The 20512-nt window shown below is 41.1% G+C and overlaps 1 protein-coding gene across 1 annotated transcript in view; it reads left to right on the forward strand.

Annotated features, from left to right (window-relative positions):
- Window positions 1–20512, forward strand: part of PSMB7 (proteasome 20S subunit beta 7) — a 35836-nt gene that overhangs the window by 13392 nt on the left and 1932 nt on the right. The window contains exons 6-7 of the mRNA XM_090022798.1: window positions 3835–3893; window positions 19836–19987. Of these exons, the coding sequence (XP_089878924.1) occupies window positions 3835–3893; window positions 19836–19987 (211 nt within the window). The remainder of the gene's footprint in view (window positions 1–3834; window positions 3894–19835; window positions 19988–20512) is intronic.

Consider the following 20512-nt stretch of genomic DNA (forward strand, 5'->3'; position numbering starts at 1 on the left):
TGCAAGTCATCTAGATGTATCTTTATCTAAACCATTCCATGCCATCACAGAGGCCACATCCCTGTCAGGCCTTCCAGTAAACATGGGCTAAACCAGTTACTTGTTTCACGTTTATATGGCTGTATTGTAGACTGAAGGTCTACAGATTCATTAAAAACTAAAGTTTAGATTCTCAGAAACAAAGCACATCCACCCGAGAATAGCACTAGTTCACCGTGCCTGTTTGTTTTACCCCCCTGATTTCAAACACTTCACGAGAACTTTTAGTTATCCTCCCTTCTAGCTTAGGCACCGTTACGGATTCTGTTTTGCAATGTTTGGATTTTTATTTTGCTCTCCCAGCATTTGATTTGGAAAATGTTAAAACAACTTCCAACATAAATCCAAATGTGCTTGTCAGAACTTAATTTTCTATGGTACCAAGTACGTAAATACAAGACAGACTTTGGTTCCCAAATGCAAATAAGCTCCCTATAGCCCGTTAATACCTGTTGTGCTTTGTTTCATTTTTTGTCATTTCAGTGGGCATTGCAATAAGAGAATCACTTGGAGCTCTCACTTAGTTCTGTGGGTTTTTTTATTGTTGAACTCCAGTCCATAATGTTCATCTTTCACACGTCAGGCAAAATACTTGGAACATGGGGGGTTGGTTTGGCTTGGCTCGTGTGGACCCAGACAGCCTTGGGAAGTCACTCATTTCTGCAGTGAAGTTGTGCAGCTTTACTTGCAAACAGTCCTGCTGCTGTACAAACACTGAGGAGTCTCATGTAATATCTTGCACTTCAGTTCACCATGAACGCAGCCTGTATTGTAAAATGCGATTAGTTTCGGCTTAAGGATTTCAACTGATGGGCTGAGAGGACCTGCTCCCTCTCCAGTGTTGTTGGATGTCTTGCTGATACCTTCGCATCCACATTCTCAAGCGGGAAAGGATGTTTGTTTTGTTAGAGGAACTCGGAATAAAAAAAAAAGGCTTGCACTTCTAAAGTTGCAACTCTCTTGTCTTTGGGTGTATGCATAAACGTAAAAAAAACAGCTTGCACATTTCAGAGAGTCCAGTGCATCTCAGAAAACCACCAAATCCTGCTAAAGTGTACAAGCAACCTGTACAACATCTTTTCTTCACATAATGTTGGCCTGTGCAGTAGGCCTCCTATTGGGACACCTTTCATTAAGTGCAAGTCAGAGTGATCCTGTCTTCATAAAACTTCTGCTTGGAAGAGATGAACAGAAGGGCTGGATTCTGGATTTACATTACAATTTGATTTTAAGTTCACCGTACTATTTTATTAGGACCCTTGTGGACTTTGGTTCTTGGATGTTTATAGGTTGAACACTGGAATAAATTTAACATTTAAAAAAACGCAGGTCCCCAAACTTACCAGGTGTTCCAGCGTCTCTTTGAAGGCCTCATCTAAGGGGCTGGCTACATTCATTGTTTAAATTTGACTTTTAAATCCGATATCTTGATAGTTATACCTAGAGAGGTTTCTTTAATTTATGCATTGTTTTGTGACTTGGTGCTTTTTATGGTCCTGAGACTTACTTTTCTAAGTTTTTACTTCATTTTTGTCTGGTGGTTCTGAATCTTTGGGGCTTAAAACTTGCTCAGGACGTTATTCTTTGGTGTCTCTTTACTGCAAAGAATTGGAAGAGTGGTGGAAGATCACGTCCACCCCTTGGTGCTGGGTATGAGATTGTTGTTTGTCTGGAAGAGCAACACTAAGGTGTAGAGAATCCCCAAGCGTTAAGTAAAATTAGTGGATGCCTTGGCAAGCCGTGTCCTTTTTTCTGAGAGCTCCCATTTGCATGCTAAGGTGCCACAGGACTCAGTAGGAAGTTACACAACAATAGCATGTGTTTATAGAAGATTTAGAAGATAAAATAATCTTTTATAACATTTTCTACTATATAGTAACAGTTAAGAAAAGGGTTTCTTTTTTTAAAAAAACCTTCAAAATATTACTTTTGTTCTTGTATCCTGGATATTTTGTCTCCTGTGCCGTTGCGTTGTTAATCATGTCAAGGGCTCCTGCATCCTAGGATAAACACTCTTTAATATTGGTTTCTAGCTTTTCCTTAGGCTCCCCATCATGCCTACAAAGGGCAGTTTTTTGTGTGAATTAAGGAGGAACTTGTGGGATCTGAAGCACTCTTTCAGGATTGTCTCTGTATAATTCCATTTAGAGTAGCATCTCTCGGAGTTTCATTTCCAAACAAAAGTCCGTATCTGCTCCAGAACACAACTTTGACCTTGATTGGAGGTTCAGTGCAATTTCTTTTGTTCAGTGTTTTGTCTCTTGATATAAATGTTTATATAGCTCGGTTCTACTGCCAGTCCCCTCAAAATCCTTTTTATTTCCAGTTTCAGCTTTTAAAAAATGGAGTCGTACATTGCTCCAAGGTCTAAATGAATAGTCATTGCTTGTAATACAAGTACACACTTAGAGCGTCCTACTGCTTTTATATGTGATGTATTTGGTACTGTAAAGGTAATGATCCTCAACCACAGCAATATTCTGTAACAGGAATATCTGTCATATTCATTGGGATTACCATGTTCATTGATTTGTGTCTGTAAATCTGCTGTTTCTACCCTTTAAATTTGATCTATAATTGGACCTCCTTAAATGGTTCAGATAAGGTAGTCTGTATTTCCTCAACAGTGTCACTGTCAGCTTCTCCTTTTTCATTATACATTCAGCAGACTTGATAAAATCAGCAGGACACCTCATTTGAAACTGTTTAATCGCTGCCTTTTTCTTCCGCTAAACCATTGAGGTGGTCAAGCGATGTACACAAATCATTTTAAATAGAAAATATGGCTTTCTCTGTGACCCAGCTAAACAGATAGTGGTATGCAAAACAAGTTAAAAAGTAATAAATGCCAAAAAAATCTTCTAATTGGAGTAAAAAATTGTAGGCAACTTTATTCACTCTCTAAAAGTAGAGCGTCCTGAAATATTGTCAGGGCCCTGAATAGACAAGATGATGTCTTCCTAAAGAGTCACTCCTTTCTGAACAAAGCAAGTTTAAATTTTCAAATAGTGCTGAGCTGCTTTTTATGCCCATTTGCAGGAAGCGTATATTTATAATGCCTGCGGTTACAGCGCTTGGGGTAAAGACGGGTTTTGTTGCATTAATACCCTTTCAGTGCAGCCTTTGAGTGGATCAGAGATGGGAGGTTAAACTCTTGTTTCCATATCTGTCATTTCGTCTATTCAGTTGTTACTGTTCAAAGTACAAAGTAAAATAATGGTACAAAATAAATGCCACACAATAAAGTATTTTAAAGTAGATGTGGGAAATAATGTGGTGGCAGCCGCAAGCTATCCTATTACTGTTGCTGGTACACTCGTCCCCATGTGTCAAGGTGACTGTGCCAGGGCAGCTCATTAAAACAATCCGTTCTTTCTAAGTGTCTTGGTATTTAGTGATATACCCTGCAACTTGGCAAAGCTTGAAAGTGGGCCAGGAGTAGTAGAGGAACAGGAAACACAAACTGTGGCATTTGTTTTGCTCACTTTCTATAACCTCATTGCCATACTTCAGCATTTTACCATAGATTACTTACGCTAATAAAAATAGGACTATACCAAGTCTATGTGGACTGGCAGGTAAATCGTGGGCTAAAATGAGTGCTGTCTCGTAAGAGAACAGACATTTGAATAGTGTGGGGTGAAATAAGGTCAGTATTTTCATGATCTGAAGTGAGACTGATGATGCGTTCCTGTTTCTTATTTGTACTCTCTCTTTTAAAAATGTTATGTAGAAATTCAGCAGCCATTTAACGGCATCCAAATTAAAATCATGCCTTTAACTTTGTTGTCTTAGGTTCTGGATCATTAGCAGCTATGGCAGTATTTGAAGATAAATATAAGCCAGATATGGAGGTAAGGAATGTTTTGGTTTTTGAAAATGTGATGTTTTTTTCTTTCGGTATTTCTGATGACATTAATGTACATTAAACGAGATGTGATGGGAAATATGGAATGTCCTTAAGTTTTGTTTGAAAAAAATCCTTAATATCCTCCATCTCTCGGCTCCCCTGTATTTAGTGTTGGCTCATTACAGACCTGTCAAAATATTCAAAGGGACGCAGTCCATGTAATGAGTGTATTTCCTATGTCCATACTTTGTCTATCACAAAAAATGTGAAAAATAATAGCTAAAAACCAGAGGGGAGAGAATGCTCTTTATTTTTTTTCTCCTGTTAGTCAGTGATTTCTTCCGTTGTTTCTCTTGGTTTTTACGGTCAACTTATTAAAAATATGTGAAACACCACAAAAATTGGCAGAATGTAAAACTGATTTTAACTCGTTGGAAACTGATCATTTCAAATTGACTGTCCTCTCAAATAGTAACTGCACTCCAGAAATCTTTAATTAGACCTCGAAGATATCGGAACATTTTCAGGTTTTGTGCTGTCTGTCAAACTGAATAACATGTTTAAGGGTTTGTTATCATGCAGCAGAATCTTCTGAGTAAATACTGAGAACAGTAGGGTCACAATCCAGTTTTGAATAAACTGTGTGTCAGAATAAGCTGTTCCATTCTCATATGTGCTTATTATCATTAACACATCCACTGCACAATTTTTTGTTTACGTATAGTCTTCCTTTACACCTAAAGTACACTAGGAATTTCTTAAAATCAATTGCTGTTCAGTGCCCATTCAATTAAAAAAGAGAATAAAATCACAGGTACCTGCAGTTACACTATTGATGAAAACAAAACTATAAAAGAATTAAGAGGCTTCCTTGATTCTGCATGGTAAAATGCCTCAGTAGTGTCAGGCTCTTCTTTAAACCACATTAATCTCTTCAAACTTTTCTTGAATGCTCCTTTGAGTTGCAATTGATTAATAATTCCATGTTAAAGAAAAAAATGAGAATTGAATACCAAATTGAGAGTTTGAAGTAGATTAAAAATGACTTGCAACACACAGAATTGCAGTCATTTTTCATAAATTTCACTGGAATCTAAAACGTAGCTGTAAAATTGTTTAAACGTATTTAGTATTCATGCAAATTGTACTGGTAGTGAAGGAAAAGGCTGATTAACTTTAGTGAAATTTGGAAAACTTTCCTGATCCAGCTAGCATCTCTGCTGCGGACTAGTTTTTTAAGTCCTAGTGGACAAGGTATGTGGTTTTAGTAGAATGATTCTATGATGCTACTGAATTCCTACCTTACATTAATAATTTAAAATTATATTGTAAGTAAAATATCTTTATTATGTTAGCTTGTCTTTGGACTAACTTCATGTGTATTAACGACTGATTAAAAATGTATAATTAATGATTTGTAAAAACAAAAAATGGTTTAAAGGGTTTGCAATGGATGAGAGGCTGCATAAGTAAATAAAAAACGGAGTTATATGTCTTCCCTTGTTACTATATATGAAGCAGTTACTGTTCTTTTAATTATGAGCCTGCAAAAAGATTTTAATGTTGCTACTATGCTGCAGGGAGCACCCAAGAAGACAGGACATTATGTCTAGTATGCATAAGCAACACTGCCAAAATTTGGAATATTCTTAATTGGAAAGTCAGACTCCTTAACCTACAGCATTAAGAGTCAGTAGAGAAATCCATGAAATATGAAAGTTGAATCTCTGCTTCTGGAACTTGTGTCACCGAAATGCACAATGCTAGTGGGTTTTCCAGTCTTCCGCATACCTACATTTGGTGTGTGCACTATTCATAGGGATAACTTAAAAATAATAGCTGTAGCATAGTGTGGTCTCAAAACTTAAGCATTTTTTTTTGCCATTTTAAGGGAAGAACGTCATTTTTCATTTTCTACTGGTTGGCAAATTTCTTTCTTTTTTCTTTTTCTTGGTTTTTTTTTTTTTACCCCATTTTTTAGTATAATAGCTTAAAAAGTGCCAAAAGTTGGTAAATTTCCATTTTTTTTTCTACCCGAAAAGGTCAACTTAATTAAATTGTCATTATAGTCAACCTTAAATGGCAGAAGTTCATTGTGTATCAAGCATGTAGAAATGTATTCTACCAGCTTGTTGAAATGGGCATTGAGGTCTGGAGATGAGCATACAATATAACCCTCTGTGTTTTCATTGGGTGTTCAACTGGTTAATGTGTGTAATATCCTGTCAGAATAAGTAATGCAGCTAAGAGCCATGTGATAACTCAATTTTACTTCTTTAGTGATGGTTCTTTTTTCTTTTCTTTTTTAACTCTACGGCAAACAGATTAAAATGTCTAACTTTAACGCTACATTTTAAACACCCCCCCTCCCCAATAGGTTGTTCTATCTGGTGGAAAATTCAACAATATCAAAAATAAACAAGGAACACACAGTAATCATAGTTCTGTTAGATGAGACGTTGTTTGCTCAGTTCAAAATGCAGCATGTTTTTGCATTACGTGATACAAGCATAAAAACCGTCAATTGGTGTCACACTGGAATGATAAGTTTAAAATTTCTGGAGATTAATTCATTAAAATGGGTAGAAGATTAATATTTTTCTGTCAAGATCAATGCTGCTTGCTTTTTTACACTAATTGTCAGAATATCTTGCTAGGGCTACTGAAGGGTAGTGGTGTGCTGTAAGACCATCACATCACAGAAAAATGATTCAAAGGCAAACTGTCCTGCACCCTCTGGTATCGACTTGCAAATTAGCATCTGGAATGTAATTAAACAAGCTTAATGAAAGTAGCAGCTGAATACTGCTGGAAAAGACAATCAGCTTTTTTCCCTCTGATATATATTCTGTACTATTGAAGCTGATCACCAAACACATCGTGTGAGCACAGTTAAAAAAATTAGCATTTATTTGAAGAATAGGAACTGTTTTTCATTCTGTTATGCTTTTGGCATGCACTGGCGTCCCATGAGAGCCATGCCACAGCAGATAGTGCACAATATTTATAAATCCATGACAGGCAATAATAGCAACTTGAAAAATTCTTTTGCTAGAATTTCAAGTTGAGAGCTGCCAAAAGCTGAGAGGATCAAATCTGCAGTGGCAGCTGCTGTGCCCTACAGTTAGAACTGTAGACTTTGAAGATGCTCAACTTGAAAAAAATGAAGACTGCAGGCTTAGCCAATTTTTGCAGGTTTCTAGAGCCCTGGCGCTCTGCCTTTTGAAGATGAGTTGCTGAAGCTTCTACCACTGCCTGAGGCATGCTAACACCAGCAGGATGTGTTTTTCTCATAGACTTAGTGTGTCTTCAGTTTTAAGTAGCACATGCTTTGTCAATGCCAACTGTGATGGTCCTTCCCCTGGTTGCAGTGCCGAGAGATGATCTTTACCCAACATCCTTCAGAGAAACTGCTAAGATAGATGGTGACGTACTCAAGTACCACTTCTGCAGTCTGATTTATGGAGGCATGTTTCATTGTGAAGCAAATGCTGGCCTCTAGAGGAACCATTATAGATTGCTGAAGATGTGAACACTTTCAGCCCTGAAGGCCTGTAGATGCTTCAAAAATGTGATGCCAAGCACCTAACTACTGCAGAACAATATTAATTTGTCATGTGGGCAGCTATAGATCCACTTTAAATAACGTAAGTGGAAGAGCAGCACGCCTAATACAGTGTTGCAGGCTTAGATCTTGCAGTGCAGCCAGTTCTTCCTTTCAGTCAAGTAAGTAACCACATGGTTTTAAACACAACATTCATTTTTTCAGTTTTATTCATGGATGCTCAAGTTAAACAAACAAACCAACTTCAAGGGATAGCAACCATTGAAACCTGGGATAAATTCTGCCTACACTGTAAGGTGCTGGAACTTGTGACTTATCTATGTGCTGGTTGTTGAGTCCCCAGGGGGAACTGGAACACAGATCTTTAATAATATAAATGTTGGTGGTTGACCCTGTCACTCACAGAGGAGGAGAAGTTTGTAAGTCTGAAGAAAATTACTTGATAAAGTGCAGCCAGCATGGACTTACATTATTTCAGGCACCTGACGAAAGCTTCGTGTTCTGCTGAGCAAAGATGCAGGCTGCTCCTGCGCCTCATTTTTCTCCCATATTTCATGAAACCAGCTGAGTTTAATAAGAGGGGAAGCCAAAAGGAAGAGACTCCAGAAGGAAGAGTAGCAGCAATCATAGAAAACAGTGACCTCAGAGAAACTGAATGGAGGGGTGTGCTATGTTCAGTTGCAGAGGACAAAATAAGAGGAAGAGAAATGCAGAATTGAAATAATTACCTTTGAAATGGAGTGCTGGAAAAGTGTGAGGATGTGCAGCATTTGTGATCATGTGCCACACATGTTAATTGCATGTGGTAATAAATTCAGACAGACGTTTGATGTAGAAGGATACATTAGTAGAGTTGGAAGATGAGCTGTCTCTCCTTCCTGGCCCAACTCTCCCAACAACATTCCCCTGCTATATGGGAGGGTAGCCTGGTGGTTAATCCACAGAACAGGGAGCCCACGCATGAGGCTGGCTGGCTCTGCCGTCCATCATGGGGGCACCTGTGACAGATCACCTCTGCACAGGTGAGGAAACTGAGGCAGAGTTGATTGCCTTCATCAAAGAGAGGTGTGGGGCTTCATGTATGTAGGCCTCTGATATCCTAGGAGAAACCTTGCAGTCACTTGGCCTTTCCATAGCATCTATTTAAATAAAAATACTTAGGTCCTAGTTCAGTATTACAGAAACACTGGCATTGTTTTTCTGTTGTTAAACAGCCCAAGCAGAAATAATTCAAAAAAAAATATTTGGAGGGACAGTAGGAAATGTGGGTATTGCGCTGTGTGGCTGAGTATTATTTTTGTTTATTAAGTACTGACAATAATACTGAGTTATTTTTGCCAACTGTCAAAACTATATAATCTTCAACAATAGTTGTCTCATCAGTCTTATTTAGACTGCATCTGTGTGACTCAGAGCTCAAGAGCAGTGACAAGCTGCATATGAATTCTGTATTCATTAGTGAGGTTGATCAAAATGCCTGTGTCCCTGCCATAGGGCTCAGGTGTGGAAGTCTGCAGGCTAATCCCACCAGCTGACATTCAGAGGTTTAATGACTCCATAGGAAGGTGACCACTTGCTGGGAGGTTTGTTGGCTGAACTCAGACAGCAGACAATAGAGATCAAGCAAGACTATCAGAGTTAAGCTGAAGAGCCTGCCTGAGATACTTGAACCCCTGTTGGCCTCAAACACAGAGCTTAAATAAATGGAAAAAAAAATTAAAATCTGGCCCCCTGTACAAAAATAAGCGCTTACTATTTATATGCTCTCTAGATGTTTATTCAATTACCCAGTGACAACAGACAAGCATAACTTCACTGCCTTTTATTGACGGAGCTCATGTTGACGCAGATTTGATACTTCCCTGGGTCTGTAGTCCTTCATCCACTGAAGCCAGGTATCTCTCCATGGAGGGATGCCAGGTATTAGTGCATAGAGACTTACGTTGCGATGGAGCTGTATTGTGCTATTTCTTCTTATTTTAGCTTCAGATTATTTTGGGCAGGTGCTGTTTTTACTCATGTCCTGACACGGACATTGATTCCCATTGTGGAATGAATGCAAAACTGGAAATATGAATTAATTTTTAAATGCACCTTTCTGCCTCGTAGACTGGACATGCTCTCAAATGGCTGAGATTTACCAGAGAGGAGTTCTTAAAACACGCTCCTTGCATCTATCAAAGCATAATTTCTAGACACAAGTCAGGTGTGAAAGTGCCTAGGGGTGATTTCTTTTTGGAGTTCTGAGCGATAACCCCGCAACTCTTCCTTCCAGGATCCTCCATGCTGTCTCCAGGGAGAGCAGTCTTGCCAAAGTTGAGGTTCTGCCATTAAGTTCTTAGTATAAACTGGACTCTTCTACATGGCCAAGAACAACAGTTTCCTTCTTTGCAGAGGTAGCGCTTAAACTTTGTACACAGTACCGTAGACACGCTATTCACAACAATGCTGAACGTTCGAGATCATTTTACTACACATAGGATAGATGTTGGACAGGTAATTATTTTTGATGCATTTCTCAGGAGCAGGTGTTCCAGTCTAAATGGTTTCAGTTTTGTGTATTTCTTGTAACTGTGAAACACAGGGAAAACGGACTGGAAAATATTTCCTGTGGTGTAAAGCTGCAGTGCTGCCCCTGCAGTGAGGATTTGGGAGGCAGAGTGTAATTTCTTTGTGAGCAAATGACACTGAATCAGAATGAGGTCAGCCCCGAACTCAAGCAAGGCTGCCAGGGAGACTGCCTTCAAGCGAATAGGGCTCGTAAAGTATTTTAGTGTACCCTCCAAGAGGGCCTGGACTCCACCCCCCACCTTTTACAATACAGGTTGAACTTTTGCACCCTCTCATTCTTTCCTCAGCACTTTTGATGACAGTGATCCAAGTATGGGCTGCTTTACCTGTCATTCTTATGGCATAAAAGTATCTTCAAATGCTTCTTGCTTGGTTTGCATTTCTTGTCCCTTCCGTTGTAGCCAGGATGCAAAATAGCAGCATGAGGCAGCATAGTTGTAATATTAAGAAGATTGAGAATTTCAGGTTACAAAGCTAAAGCTTGCAGCATGGTAAAATTTACAGTCCCTTTAGTCGCTGAATTAAGTCCCTATCATTCTGACAGTCTGTTTCCTAAAAAGTCTGAACAGTGTCACAACATCACAAGTGATGGTTTATAAATGTTTCCATGTTAATTCGTGGTGGCAACAAATGTAAAAATAGTCCAAAGAAAATAAAAAACCCTGAAGATTCAAGAGAGGGCTTGTAATTTAAGGTGCCGTACCACTGGAACAATGGATTGCACTAGTCTTCGTGTAAGGAATGAAATATAGGATTCGAAGCTACCACTCGGTAATGTTGGTCCCTATAAGTTTTTTGTCTTGGCAGGTAATTCGGCATAAATTGTTAATGTAAATCCAGGTTAGTGGGGAAGACATTATTTTACTAAAAAAGATAAACTGCTGATTAATTCAGTATAGAACTCAATTACAAATTGAAAGTGTCTCTGCGGGACTCCAGTACCCTAAAGACAGCAGATGTTGAATTGATACAGCAGCATATTTCACACTGGTATGAAATATTAACATGGTTTATTATACTTGTGTGGTGTACAATATCAGAAAGGGGGGAGGTGGTGATGAGTCTGGGCTTGCAAGCGTCTGTACCAACGAAACATGAAAATACTTTAATCACAGGGAAGAGTAATTAGGGATTTTGTGAGAGGCACAGTTTATTTGAAGGAAATATCTCAGTAGAAAACGGTAAGTTCAAAATAATAAAAATATTTACATTGCATTTTCATACCGTATATAGTAGGTACCACAAAAATGTGCATCACGGTACCAAATTACTGAATGTTTTTAAACAAACAAAAGCAAGGATATTCAATGTTAAAACTTAAACCGCTCTGTTTATACACTTGGTAGCCCTAATTCCCAGTCAGACTCCAGTTTGGACAACTGCCTGCACCGTTCATCTGCTAAAGGATGCGGCCTTCCCCGTTCCTCCTAAAGTACATTTCCTGCTGGTGGGATCCCGTGTTCAGCCCAGAAGTGGGTGAATTTCCACAGTAGTTTAAATGACTATTTTTACATTGCACAGCAGCGTAAGTGCTTGAAAGCACGTTGTAGAATCCGGACTTGAAACACTTTTGATTTGGCATGCCTCAGGTGGAAAGGAGCATCCATTTTAAGCGTGGTCAGATAGGAGTAAGTAATGGTCGGTGTGCGAAGTGATGTCTTGGGCACAGACGGTGTATTTTGTTCTGATTGCTTTATGGTGGTCTGGCGAACTCTGTGGCTTGCCTCACTTAAGCAGATGAGCGGTGTTAGGTAGGAGGACTACACCAAGATGCAGGAACACGCGTTTGTAACGTAGGTTTTCTTGTTTTCTTTAAAAAGTAGTCTTAAAACTTGCTCAAAAGCTAGGCCCTAGGGATGTGTGCAAGTGATCTTGTAACATGGCTTCTTCCACGTACACAGCACGGCCCAAAGGATTCCTTGGGGACGTATTGTGCAGAGACGCATTTTGTAAAATGTTTAGGCAGTGCAAGGGGCTCACTATGCTAGGAGATATCATTTAAATGGAGTGGCACAGTGGTGCGCATGTATAAGAGATGTATGCTAATATGGAGGGCTCCTAGCACCAGCGGTAATGCATGTGAATTTGGATGCCTTCAGTGTTTTCCCTAATTATGGCTTTAAGCAGGATTGGAAAATCAGGCCATAGTTGCATTAGTGTGGTCCAAACAGCTCGGACTAACAGCAGCAACAAACTGGGATTATTGTGGTCTCTGCTTGCCTTTACTTTTCCCGTCAGCCAGAGTTTTCTTGGTATTTATTTTTAAAGGTCCTTCTGTAACAATGTTTATGAAGTCTGCAGGCTTCTTGTAAGGGTTTTCCACGCGACGCACAGATTGCGGTATTCTGTCCGGGTGGAACGGAGGACGCTGTTTTTATCCCTGCGCAGGCGGATGTGCTGGAAACCCTGCGGCACCACCTAAGCACTGTTCTGCACACGAGCAAAATACATTGCATTTTCATAGGCCATAGTTCTGGCAAACGAGTCTTGGCAGCAGAAGATTTTTGGCGCTTTCCGGTGATTACCTTTGTTTTCACTATTGCTTTCCTTGTTTTTACTCTGTGTAACTGTTTCACCTGATCTCCTTAAGCTTTGAGTGTTTCCCGCTGAACATGCAGGATAAGATTTTTAATAATGCATTGCAATTAAATATACAATCACTCTCTTCAAAGATGCACTGAGCCTCTGCTCTGTCCTGTCAACGCTCCCATCCCTCTCTTATGCTGTACGTCTAAGGATAGTGACAAATGCAGCGACCTCCTGTGTCCCTCTTCTCCTTTATTTACTGTTGATATTGGTGAGATCCAAAAAGTCTCGGGGTGTTTCATCACCTAGCTTGAGGATGACAGAGGCAGAGAAGAGTAATCACGAAGTTAACAACCTGTTTGCTTTCTCCTCTTATGCACGTCTCCCTCCCGCCACTGCTTAAGCTGCCAGGTTCTGGGCTCGCAGAGCACTGACCACACCAAATGTACAGGAGTCCTAATAGTTTCCTCTTCTGATCACTCATCCTCCTGCTGCGATTTTTTTGGCATATAAATACAGGCTTGGGGGCAGTTTTTTTAGCTGTTCAAAAAAGCCCCAGGTCCTGTCTGTCCCCCCCATATATCCCAAACATACTTATCCATCCATAGCCCCATCTTGCATTGTTCACAAACTATAAGATTTTTTTTTCTACTCTCTGCCCCTAACTGCTCCTTCATGACCCTTTATAGTACATACAGAAGATGACGGGGGAAGAAAAGGCAACAAAACAGAATATGAAGACAATGTCAATAACTCCCCCCCACCATCGGCACCAGATGCAGTTCAATTAAACTTAACAAATCCCAGGAGAGCCCTCACAAACTCGGTTCACCTGGACAAAGTGAGATGAAAACAAAGTAAAATCTCTTTGTTAGGGCATGCGCTATATTCAGTTAATGCCTAGCTGTGTGCTTTGTAGCTCAAAAATACCGTTATTGCTCATCTACCTATGACACGCATTACCTAAACCCCAAACTACATGAAGTACTGTGATATATTACTGGCATTTAAATCCTTTGAGATACTAAAATTAAATACACCAACACTTCCTCTCATCATCTCAGTTCAAGTTAAAATATAGCCAAAACAGATTCCTTTTAGACTAAATGGTGGCTTTCAACCTTCCCTTGAAAGAAAAGAAATCCAAATACTTTGCTTTAGAGCTGTCTTCACAGCTCCATTGTCTCCTTGGGCTTTCCCAGAAGATTTTAGCATTGCTTCCAGTTACGTATCGATCTTCAACACAATTCCTCCCAGCAGACAGGCACATCCACATTTTCACATACTGTAGTCGGCTGATTACTCTTCCAAAGTCTAATTATCCTTCTGTAGGCACTTATGTCCTTCAAGAGGTATCATTTTCCTAACCCCAAACTCCCAACACTTCTTATAGATTTTTACTACATGTCTGTCCTCGAGTTCTCGCCACTGTTCCTCACACCTCTGTTTCTCCCTTACAGTAGTGTGTGGGCTTTGCTTTTCTCAGTACAGTTAGGACTTTGAACAGATCTCATCAGAGCACGGAAGAGCCCACTTTGACGACAGTCTGATTTGTTTTTTTTGCAAAATGCTTGTGTCCTGTGGAAGCTTTACTGTCTGCTGATGCTTCAAAAAACCCCCACTAAATGCGCTGGAGAATTTAACTTGCGTAGATGACATCAAACCAGGATATTGCTGGCCAGGCAACAGACATTCCCAGACATTTCTTCTACATTGCTGAGAATCTAATTTAAAAAAAAATCTCGCACAGATTTAAAGACTGAACAGAAAGACATCTCCTGTATAACTTCCTTGCCAAGTATCCAGAACATCACAGAAACAGTATTGTCCAAGCAGCTGCAGCTACCGTGTTTAGTTGCGCCGTTAGTAGGCACACGGGATAGAATTCTACTAAAAGCTTTTAGCAAAGATGGGATTATTTTGATGTAGAAATAACTGCATCCACTGCAGCAGAGTCCTTTAAATTTTCACTTAGTTGGAATTTCAAATTTAAAAAAATCACTTAAGCAAGAAGAGAAATTTGATTCTGCCTGTAGACAAGAATCATGTGGAAAAGTTCCTTTGCAGTGCTATTTGGGCCTTTCCCTATAGCAGATGCAGAGAGGTAATCTATCAGTTTGTGAGTGTCTACAAAATGCAACTCTCCAGATAACAGGTTTAAAGTAAAGATTTAATACAGTCTCCATCTACTATGATGTTGCAGTGACAGTTTAAAACTCATTCTCTAAATCTCAGCAGACTTTATAGCTAGCAGTGGGCCAATATAAAGTTTAATGGCATTACAACACATAAATCATCTTTTAAAGATGCTACCAGTAGCTCCAATATTAAATGCAGACAATCGTCTACGTTATAAATAATTTATCAAACACCATTTCAGATTAGCCTTCCATGCTGAGTTATTTATTTTAGCCTTTACTGTACTATTCCTAAGGCACGGTTTGAAAGATCCATTACTGGTCAGTTTAATGAACTTGGGGGTCTGTTTTTCCCCCCTCAAGCACTATGGTACAGCTGTGGTGACCATTACATGGCTGATCTGGACCTCTTTGTGCCTTTTACAAGTGCTGCCCATTTGTCATGTAGTGGTAAATGGAGTTGCACATTGGAGTCCTGGGACACATTGTGTGATGTAGTGATGGAGACAAACAGATAGCTCTATAAAGTGCTGCTTGTCACAGCTGACTTGTATTACAGTACATCACTCTTACTGTAATCTCATTTAAGAAGCAGTGTGGACCCGAGAGAATGATATTCCCAGTTAGCTTGGTCTTTGCAACCATAAAGTAGGAAGCGCTCCTTTTATATACTCTGAACTTTTAGGGTTTTTTAGATTAATTATTACAGTGACTCATTCATGCCACTGTAGTTAAGACTGTGTCAGCATTTTCATTATAACCCCCTATTTTCTGCCTGTAAAAATCTCCGCTCCTTGCTAGAACTTTGCATGCAGGGTCTCTACTGTGGAGAGCGGTTTTTCACAAGGCCGTTCTGGTCATCTTTCTAAATTACAAAAATGGGAGGAAAACAATATTTCAGTCGCGTTTGGATTCTGATTTAATTAAAATGACTTCATTTTAATGAAACGGGTCCAACTATTGCAGGTTATGGTCCTCTGGCGTTTAGTATTCTGAGACTATCTTAATTATAACAGACATCTACCAGACAGAGATTGCTTGGCTCCTCTGGGTTTTTAAAAAGTATTTTGCTAACAATAGTGTTATGCATAGGCTGCATTTTAAAAAGAAAAAAGTGCCAAAATGCTTATTTACTTAACATCCTGAGAGGACTGAAGAAAGGTTTTACATTAAAAAACCAAGAAACAAACAAAACCCAAAAAGAACAACCTGCAGCTCTGCTCAGATTAGCAAAAGCCAAGACCATTAGGAGAACTGAAGCAGGTAAGTACCACAGGCTAAGGACAGTGCGACTTTTTGTCTTGAGCCATTTATAATGTTTGCCTTTTGATTTAAAATTTCATCTTGGCTTATCTTGGAGTTTAAAGTGTGTGGTTTTGCCCAAAGAGAACTGAAATGTCTCTGTCGTGCTAGGAATCCAGGCGAGGAACTTATTCTTGAGCCAAGCGAATAAAGTCACCTGCTATGGGAAATGCGCAGAAATGAGCAGCTTGTTTGTTCCGAGGGAATCTGTACGAGGTGTGCTGAACACGCGTCAAGATGGCATCGGGTAAAGTAGGAGCGAGGGAAGAACCCGCGCTACTTCTGTGGCTGAGCACAGCCCTCTTGGTCAATGCCATAATAAAGCTGTGAGACTCTGAACATTGCTAATAACAAGCTCTTCTCCGGAGGGTCGCTGGAGAACGCGAGGTGTGCACCGGGAACAGACGTGATTGTAGCCGAGCTGCTTTGGGGATCCTCTTGAGCTGCACTTGAATGCTGGGGCTTGTGTAGCTGCTGCCTGAAGCTGATGGCAGTCTAGGAGTGCAGTACGTCCCCTGGAACGGTTATCTTCACGTGGCAAAGTATGAGAGAGGTTTGAGGGCTTCACGTGATGTGAACAGAGCTGCATTTTGCAAAGCCAGCTTTGAAAGCTAGCTTGCCCTTGCACTCAGGATTTCCCATGGCAGCGAGTCGGCTATTCAGATGAATACATCTGAATAAAAGGGGTAACTGGAAATTCCAAGCTCCCTCGCCCCATTAAGCCTCGGTGGGACAGCAGGTTAACTCGAGACCCTCACGCTGGCACACAGCGTTGCTTGTGGTGCTTATTGCAGATGAGAATAAATCTTTCGGTTCTCTGTTTCTTGCCTTAATTCTTATGTAGTGCATGGGTCCTAATGCCTAAACGAACACGCAGCGTGCTAACCGGTAGCATATGAACACTGACAAGAGACTGCTTTGATTTTTGTCGTCTAAAAACCTTAAGCAAACAAACAGTGCGAGATGGAAATAGCGTGACGTGCTCTTCGTTGCAAGTCGGTAAACGGCGCGCTTGTACCTTGCACATGATCTTTTTTGCCTCGTCTCTACTCCTATACCCAGCTCGTTCTGCCAGGCAGTGCTGAATTTACTTCAGAACGGGGTGGGCAAGAGACCTCTCCGTTGCCAACCGACTGTGAGTTGCCAGATGAATTTTTGCAAACTGCTCTTTTTCCGGAGAGTTGCTTCTGAAGGTAAGGGGAGCGGGTGATCCCTTAAGCTTGGCCAGCGAGCAAAGATTAACAAGCCAGCCATCAGATATTTTCAAACAAAAAGCGAGGCCCCAAAATTCTTGTCACCGCAGCATCTGGAGTGCTTAATCCTTCCTGTCACAGTTTAAAGAGACTAAAGAGACCCAGTCCTAGCATGGCGAGATTTTTTTCCAGGCTAGGAAATCAATTAAAACACACATTTCTTGTAGATCTCATAGCAGCCAAAGTAGCTGAAGAGTTTTTAACCCTGACTTCTCAGTACCATTCGTTTGCTAACATAACGCTGTTGGTCTTTGAATAGGCTTTTGACATGGTTCATGGCTTGCTTTCTGAGCTCTAGGAAATGATGGCAAATGCATAGGCAAAGCCAGAGTGTCAGCACGTGGACTCGGGGTGCAGCAGGTTGTGTTACTGTCCTTCTCGCTGTCTGTGACTGTAAAGTAGTCGTATCCCACTCTGCTTCTGCAGTACGTGTTGCTGACTTAAAGCAGTGGCTCTGACCCAGTGATTTGAAGAAGGGTTGGTTGGCTCTTCTCTATCTTTCAACCCTGCTTAATCGCATCTTTTAAAGTTTAGGAATAAATGTCTTGTTCTCTGTGAAAGCAATTGCTGGTTGCTTCAGGGAAGTTGACCTGAATGGGAGGGAAGGCAGGGGGCCCCTGCAGTCACTAGCGGCAGACGGTGAGTCACGAGAGGCTCCCGATGCGCGGTCCACGCTGAACCCCTTTTCCAGGGCTGTGTGCTAGTGGCCTACTCCCCAGCGTGATTCACGTGGTCAGCTCCAACGGGTAATTGTGAAGATGTTGCTTCCACAAGTTTGAAAAGTGACTTGCAATGCTCTGGGTCTGGTCACTGGTTCTCAGTCAGGTGTTAGGTTTTATTTCCAACACAGCTCTCTCTGGCTGGGTCTGTAGAGGGAGCTAATGTAGCTGTTTTCTGCTGCAGGCTATGGACAGGCCACTATAATGGGGATGTGATCCACCATATCCAAAAATATGGTTTCTATAGAGCAAGTTTTGCCCCAAACAAAGTAATTTTCTGAAGGGTTTTGTTGTAGGTGTGTATAGAATAACAGGTCTGTTGTCATGTACTCTTTCGTGTGGGGGTTGAAAGGTTTTCTTATAGGAGATGCTTATTTGAAGATTATTGTGCAGCCACTGGTCTGATTCTCAGAACTGATTGCAGTCTCTGCCAGGTCTCCTGCATACCTACCGTGCAGCGGTGAGCAAGTCAGATTTCTGAGAAATGGGGCACGTCAAACGCTTGCACCGTGCACATTTAAGGAAATGCACATCCTTGCTGTAGAGGACAGACTATTTGTATTAGCAGTGCTAACCAAAGAGCTGTGCCTGTGTGACAGGGAGCAGCTTCTGAACCTGCAGGACTCAGCACTGCACAGCTTCAGCCATGTTGGGAACGGTTGCCTTGGGTATACTGGGAAACGGCAGGGTTAATCCTGAGTCCAGACTCCCTTCTTCACTTTGTGTGCTACATCTATACCTTATTTTTAAGTGAGCTCTGGACATTACTGCCACTACTGGGAGCCTGTTTAATGTATGTGCTGTACTTTGGTTGCCATGTCGACTGTGTGTACGGTCTGTGGAATCAGCTACTTGTGGAATATCTGCATTTACAAATATTTGATTTTACAGTTCTGAATTAGTAAATATATATGCTCTTCTCTGATAGTTTCTCTAAGGCTTGCCATGCTCCCATTCTTGCTCTGTTGCCAAATTGAGTATGCAACAAGATTTAAAACTCCAAAAAGAAGCCGGCTCGAACTGTAGCGTTCTGACTAACGTCTGCTCTCCTGCTTGCACTGACTGTTCACGAGGCCCCCTCATAGCTTTCTGCTTCCGTACTAGATTGGAATAAGAAAATACTAGCCAGCTAACTACTACCGTTCAGTCCAGATCCAGACTCTGCTGTAACACACCTACTGTTCAGATGAGCAGAATAAATTTTGCAACCCAAGTTGGCTACATTACAAAATCATACAAATCATTTTAGTGCCATAGAGGATGTTTAAATAGTCTCTACCCAGGGAAGGCTTGTAACTAAAGTAGTATGGATCTTTGAATTAATTTGTATGCAAGTGTTACACAGAGGGTACTACAGGGAAACCTGGATTGCAGCTACCATACACATATGCATTTAAGGCTTGAAAGAAGACAGCCTTTATGAACACCAGGTTTTTTCCTCCCCTTACAGTTTCAGGTCTTGCCCTGCCATCTTCATCAGAACGGGTCCGATACCAAACCCCTAGGAGCAGACTCGTGAACAGATGACCGTGACTCAGTAAACTGATTTTCAGGCTCCACAGTACTTTGCTGGTAGGCGGGAGGGAGAGACAGAGATCCTCTTCAAGATGACTTAAAGATTTGCACAGCAATGCATGCCTCCACGTGATGGTGCCAGTGATCCAGCTGAATCCACCCCAGGGCAACTGCCTCTAGGCAGTACCCCCCTCTTGTGATGATTCATTCTGTTCTTTTGCGCACTTCTCTGTTAGCTTTCCCTTTTATTTAACTAACAAAATGACACTGACGGCAACTTTGCCATCTAGTGCGCTTTGCAGCACAACTTGCACATTTACCGGAAGGACTAAACAATGGTCTCTGTTTTCTTTCCAGGAAGAGGAAGCCAAGCAGCTTGTGCGAGATGCCATTGCAGCTGGCATATACAATGATCTGGGCTCTGGCAGTAACATTGATCTCTGTGTTATAAGCAAGCACAAGTTGGATTTTCTCCGTCCTTATGATGTGGCCAACAAAAAGGGGGAAAGGTTAGTACTGCTGAGGTCTTGTCTTGTCCCTGCTCTCCCAGACTTGCATGCCATTCATATGATGCTTTCAGGCATTTTACTACTGTATTCCTAATTTGCAACAAATTGAAGATAGCTCAGACTTCTAGAAGATGCATGAGTTTTGCTTGGATCGCTGAGATGTCTGTGTCCTGTCGCACACCAAGTACCTGCCGCCTGTGGATGCGTCGGTTGCCCGAATTGTGGTGACACCGAGCGCGAGTCTGGAAGTCGCCATCAACAGGCTTCACACTTCAGTCGACCAGGACGGGGAGGGGAAGAGCTGCTGCAGAAATTTGAAAGCAAGACAAACCTCACGGGTGAAGCGAGTTGAAGGGTGATACAAGAACTCTCGAGAAGGAATTTTATGTGCAAGCTGTAGACACTAGCACTTCAGCTGTGGGAACCCTGAACCTTTTGGCTAATCGGAGGCTGGACCGGGGTTCCAGGCACTTGTTTCCTGAGCCCCCAGGCCTGCGAACACAGGTGCAGCATGGTTTTCCTTCC

Source organism: Crocodylus siamensis, chromosome 11 (genome assembly GCF_052110815.1).
Source record: "Crocodylus siamensis isolate JL-2025a chromosome 11, ASM5211081v1, whole genome shotgun sequence".
In the NCBI taxonomy this organism is placed as follows: domain Eukaryota; kingdom Metazoa; phylum Chordata; order Crocodylia; family Crocodylidae; genus Crocodylus; species Crocodylus siamensis.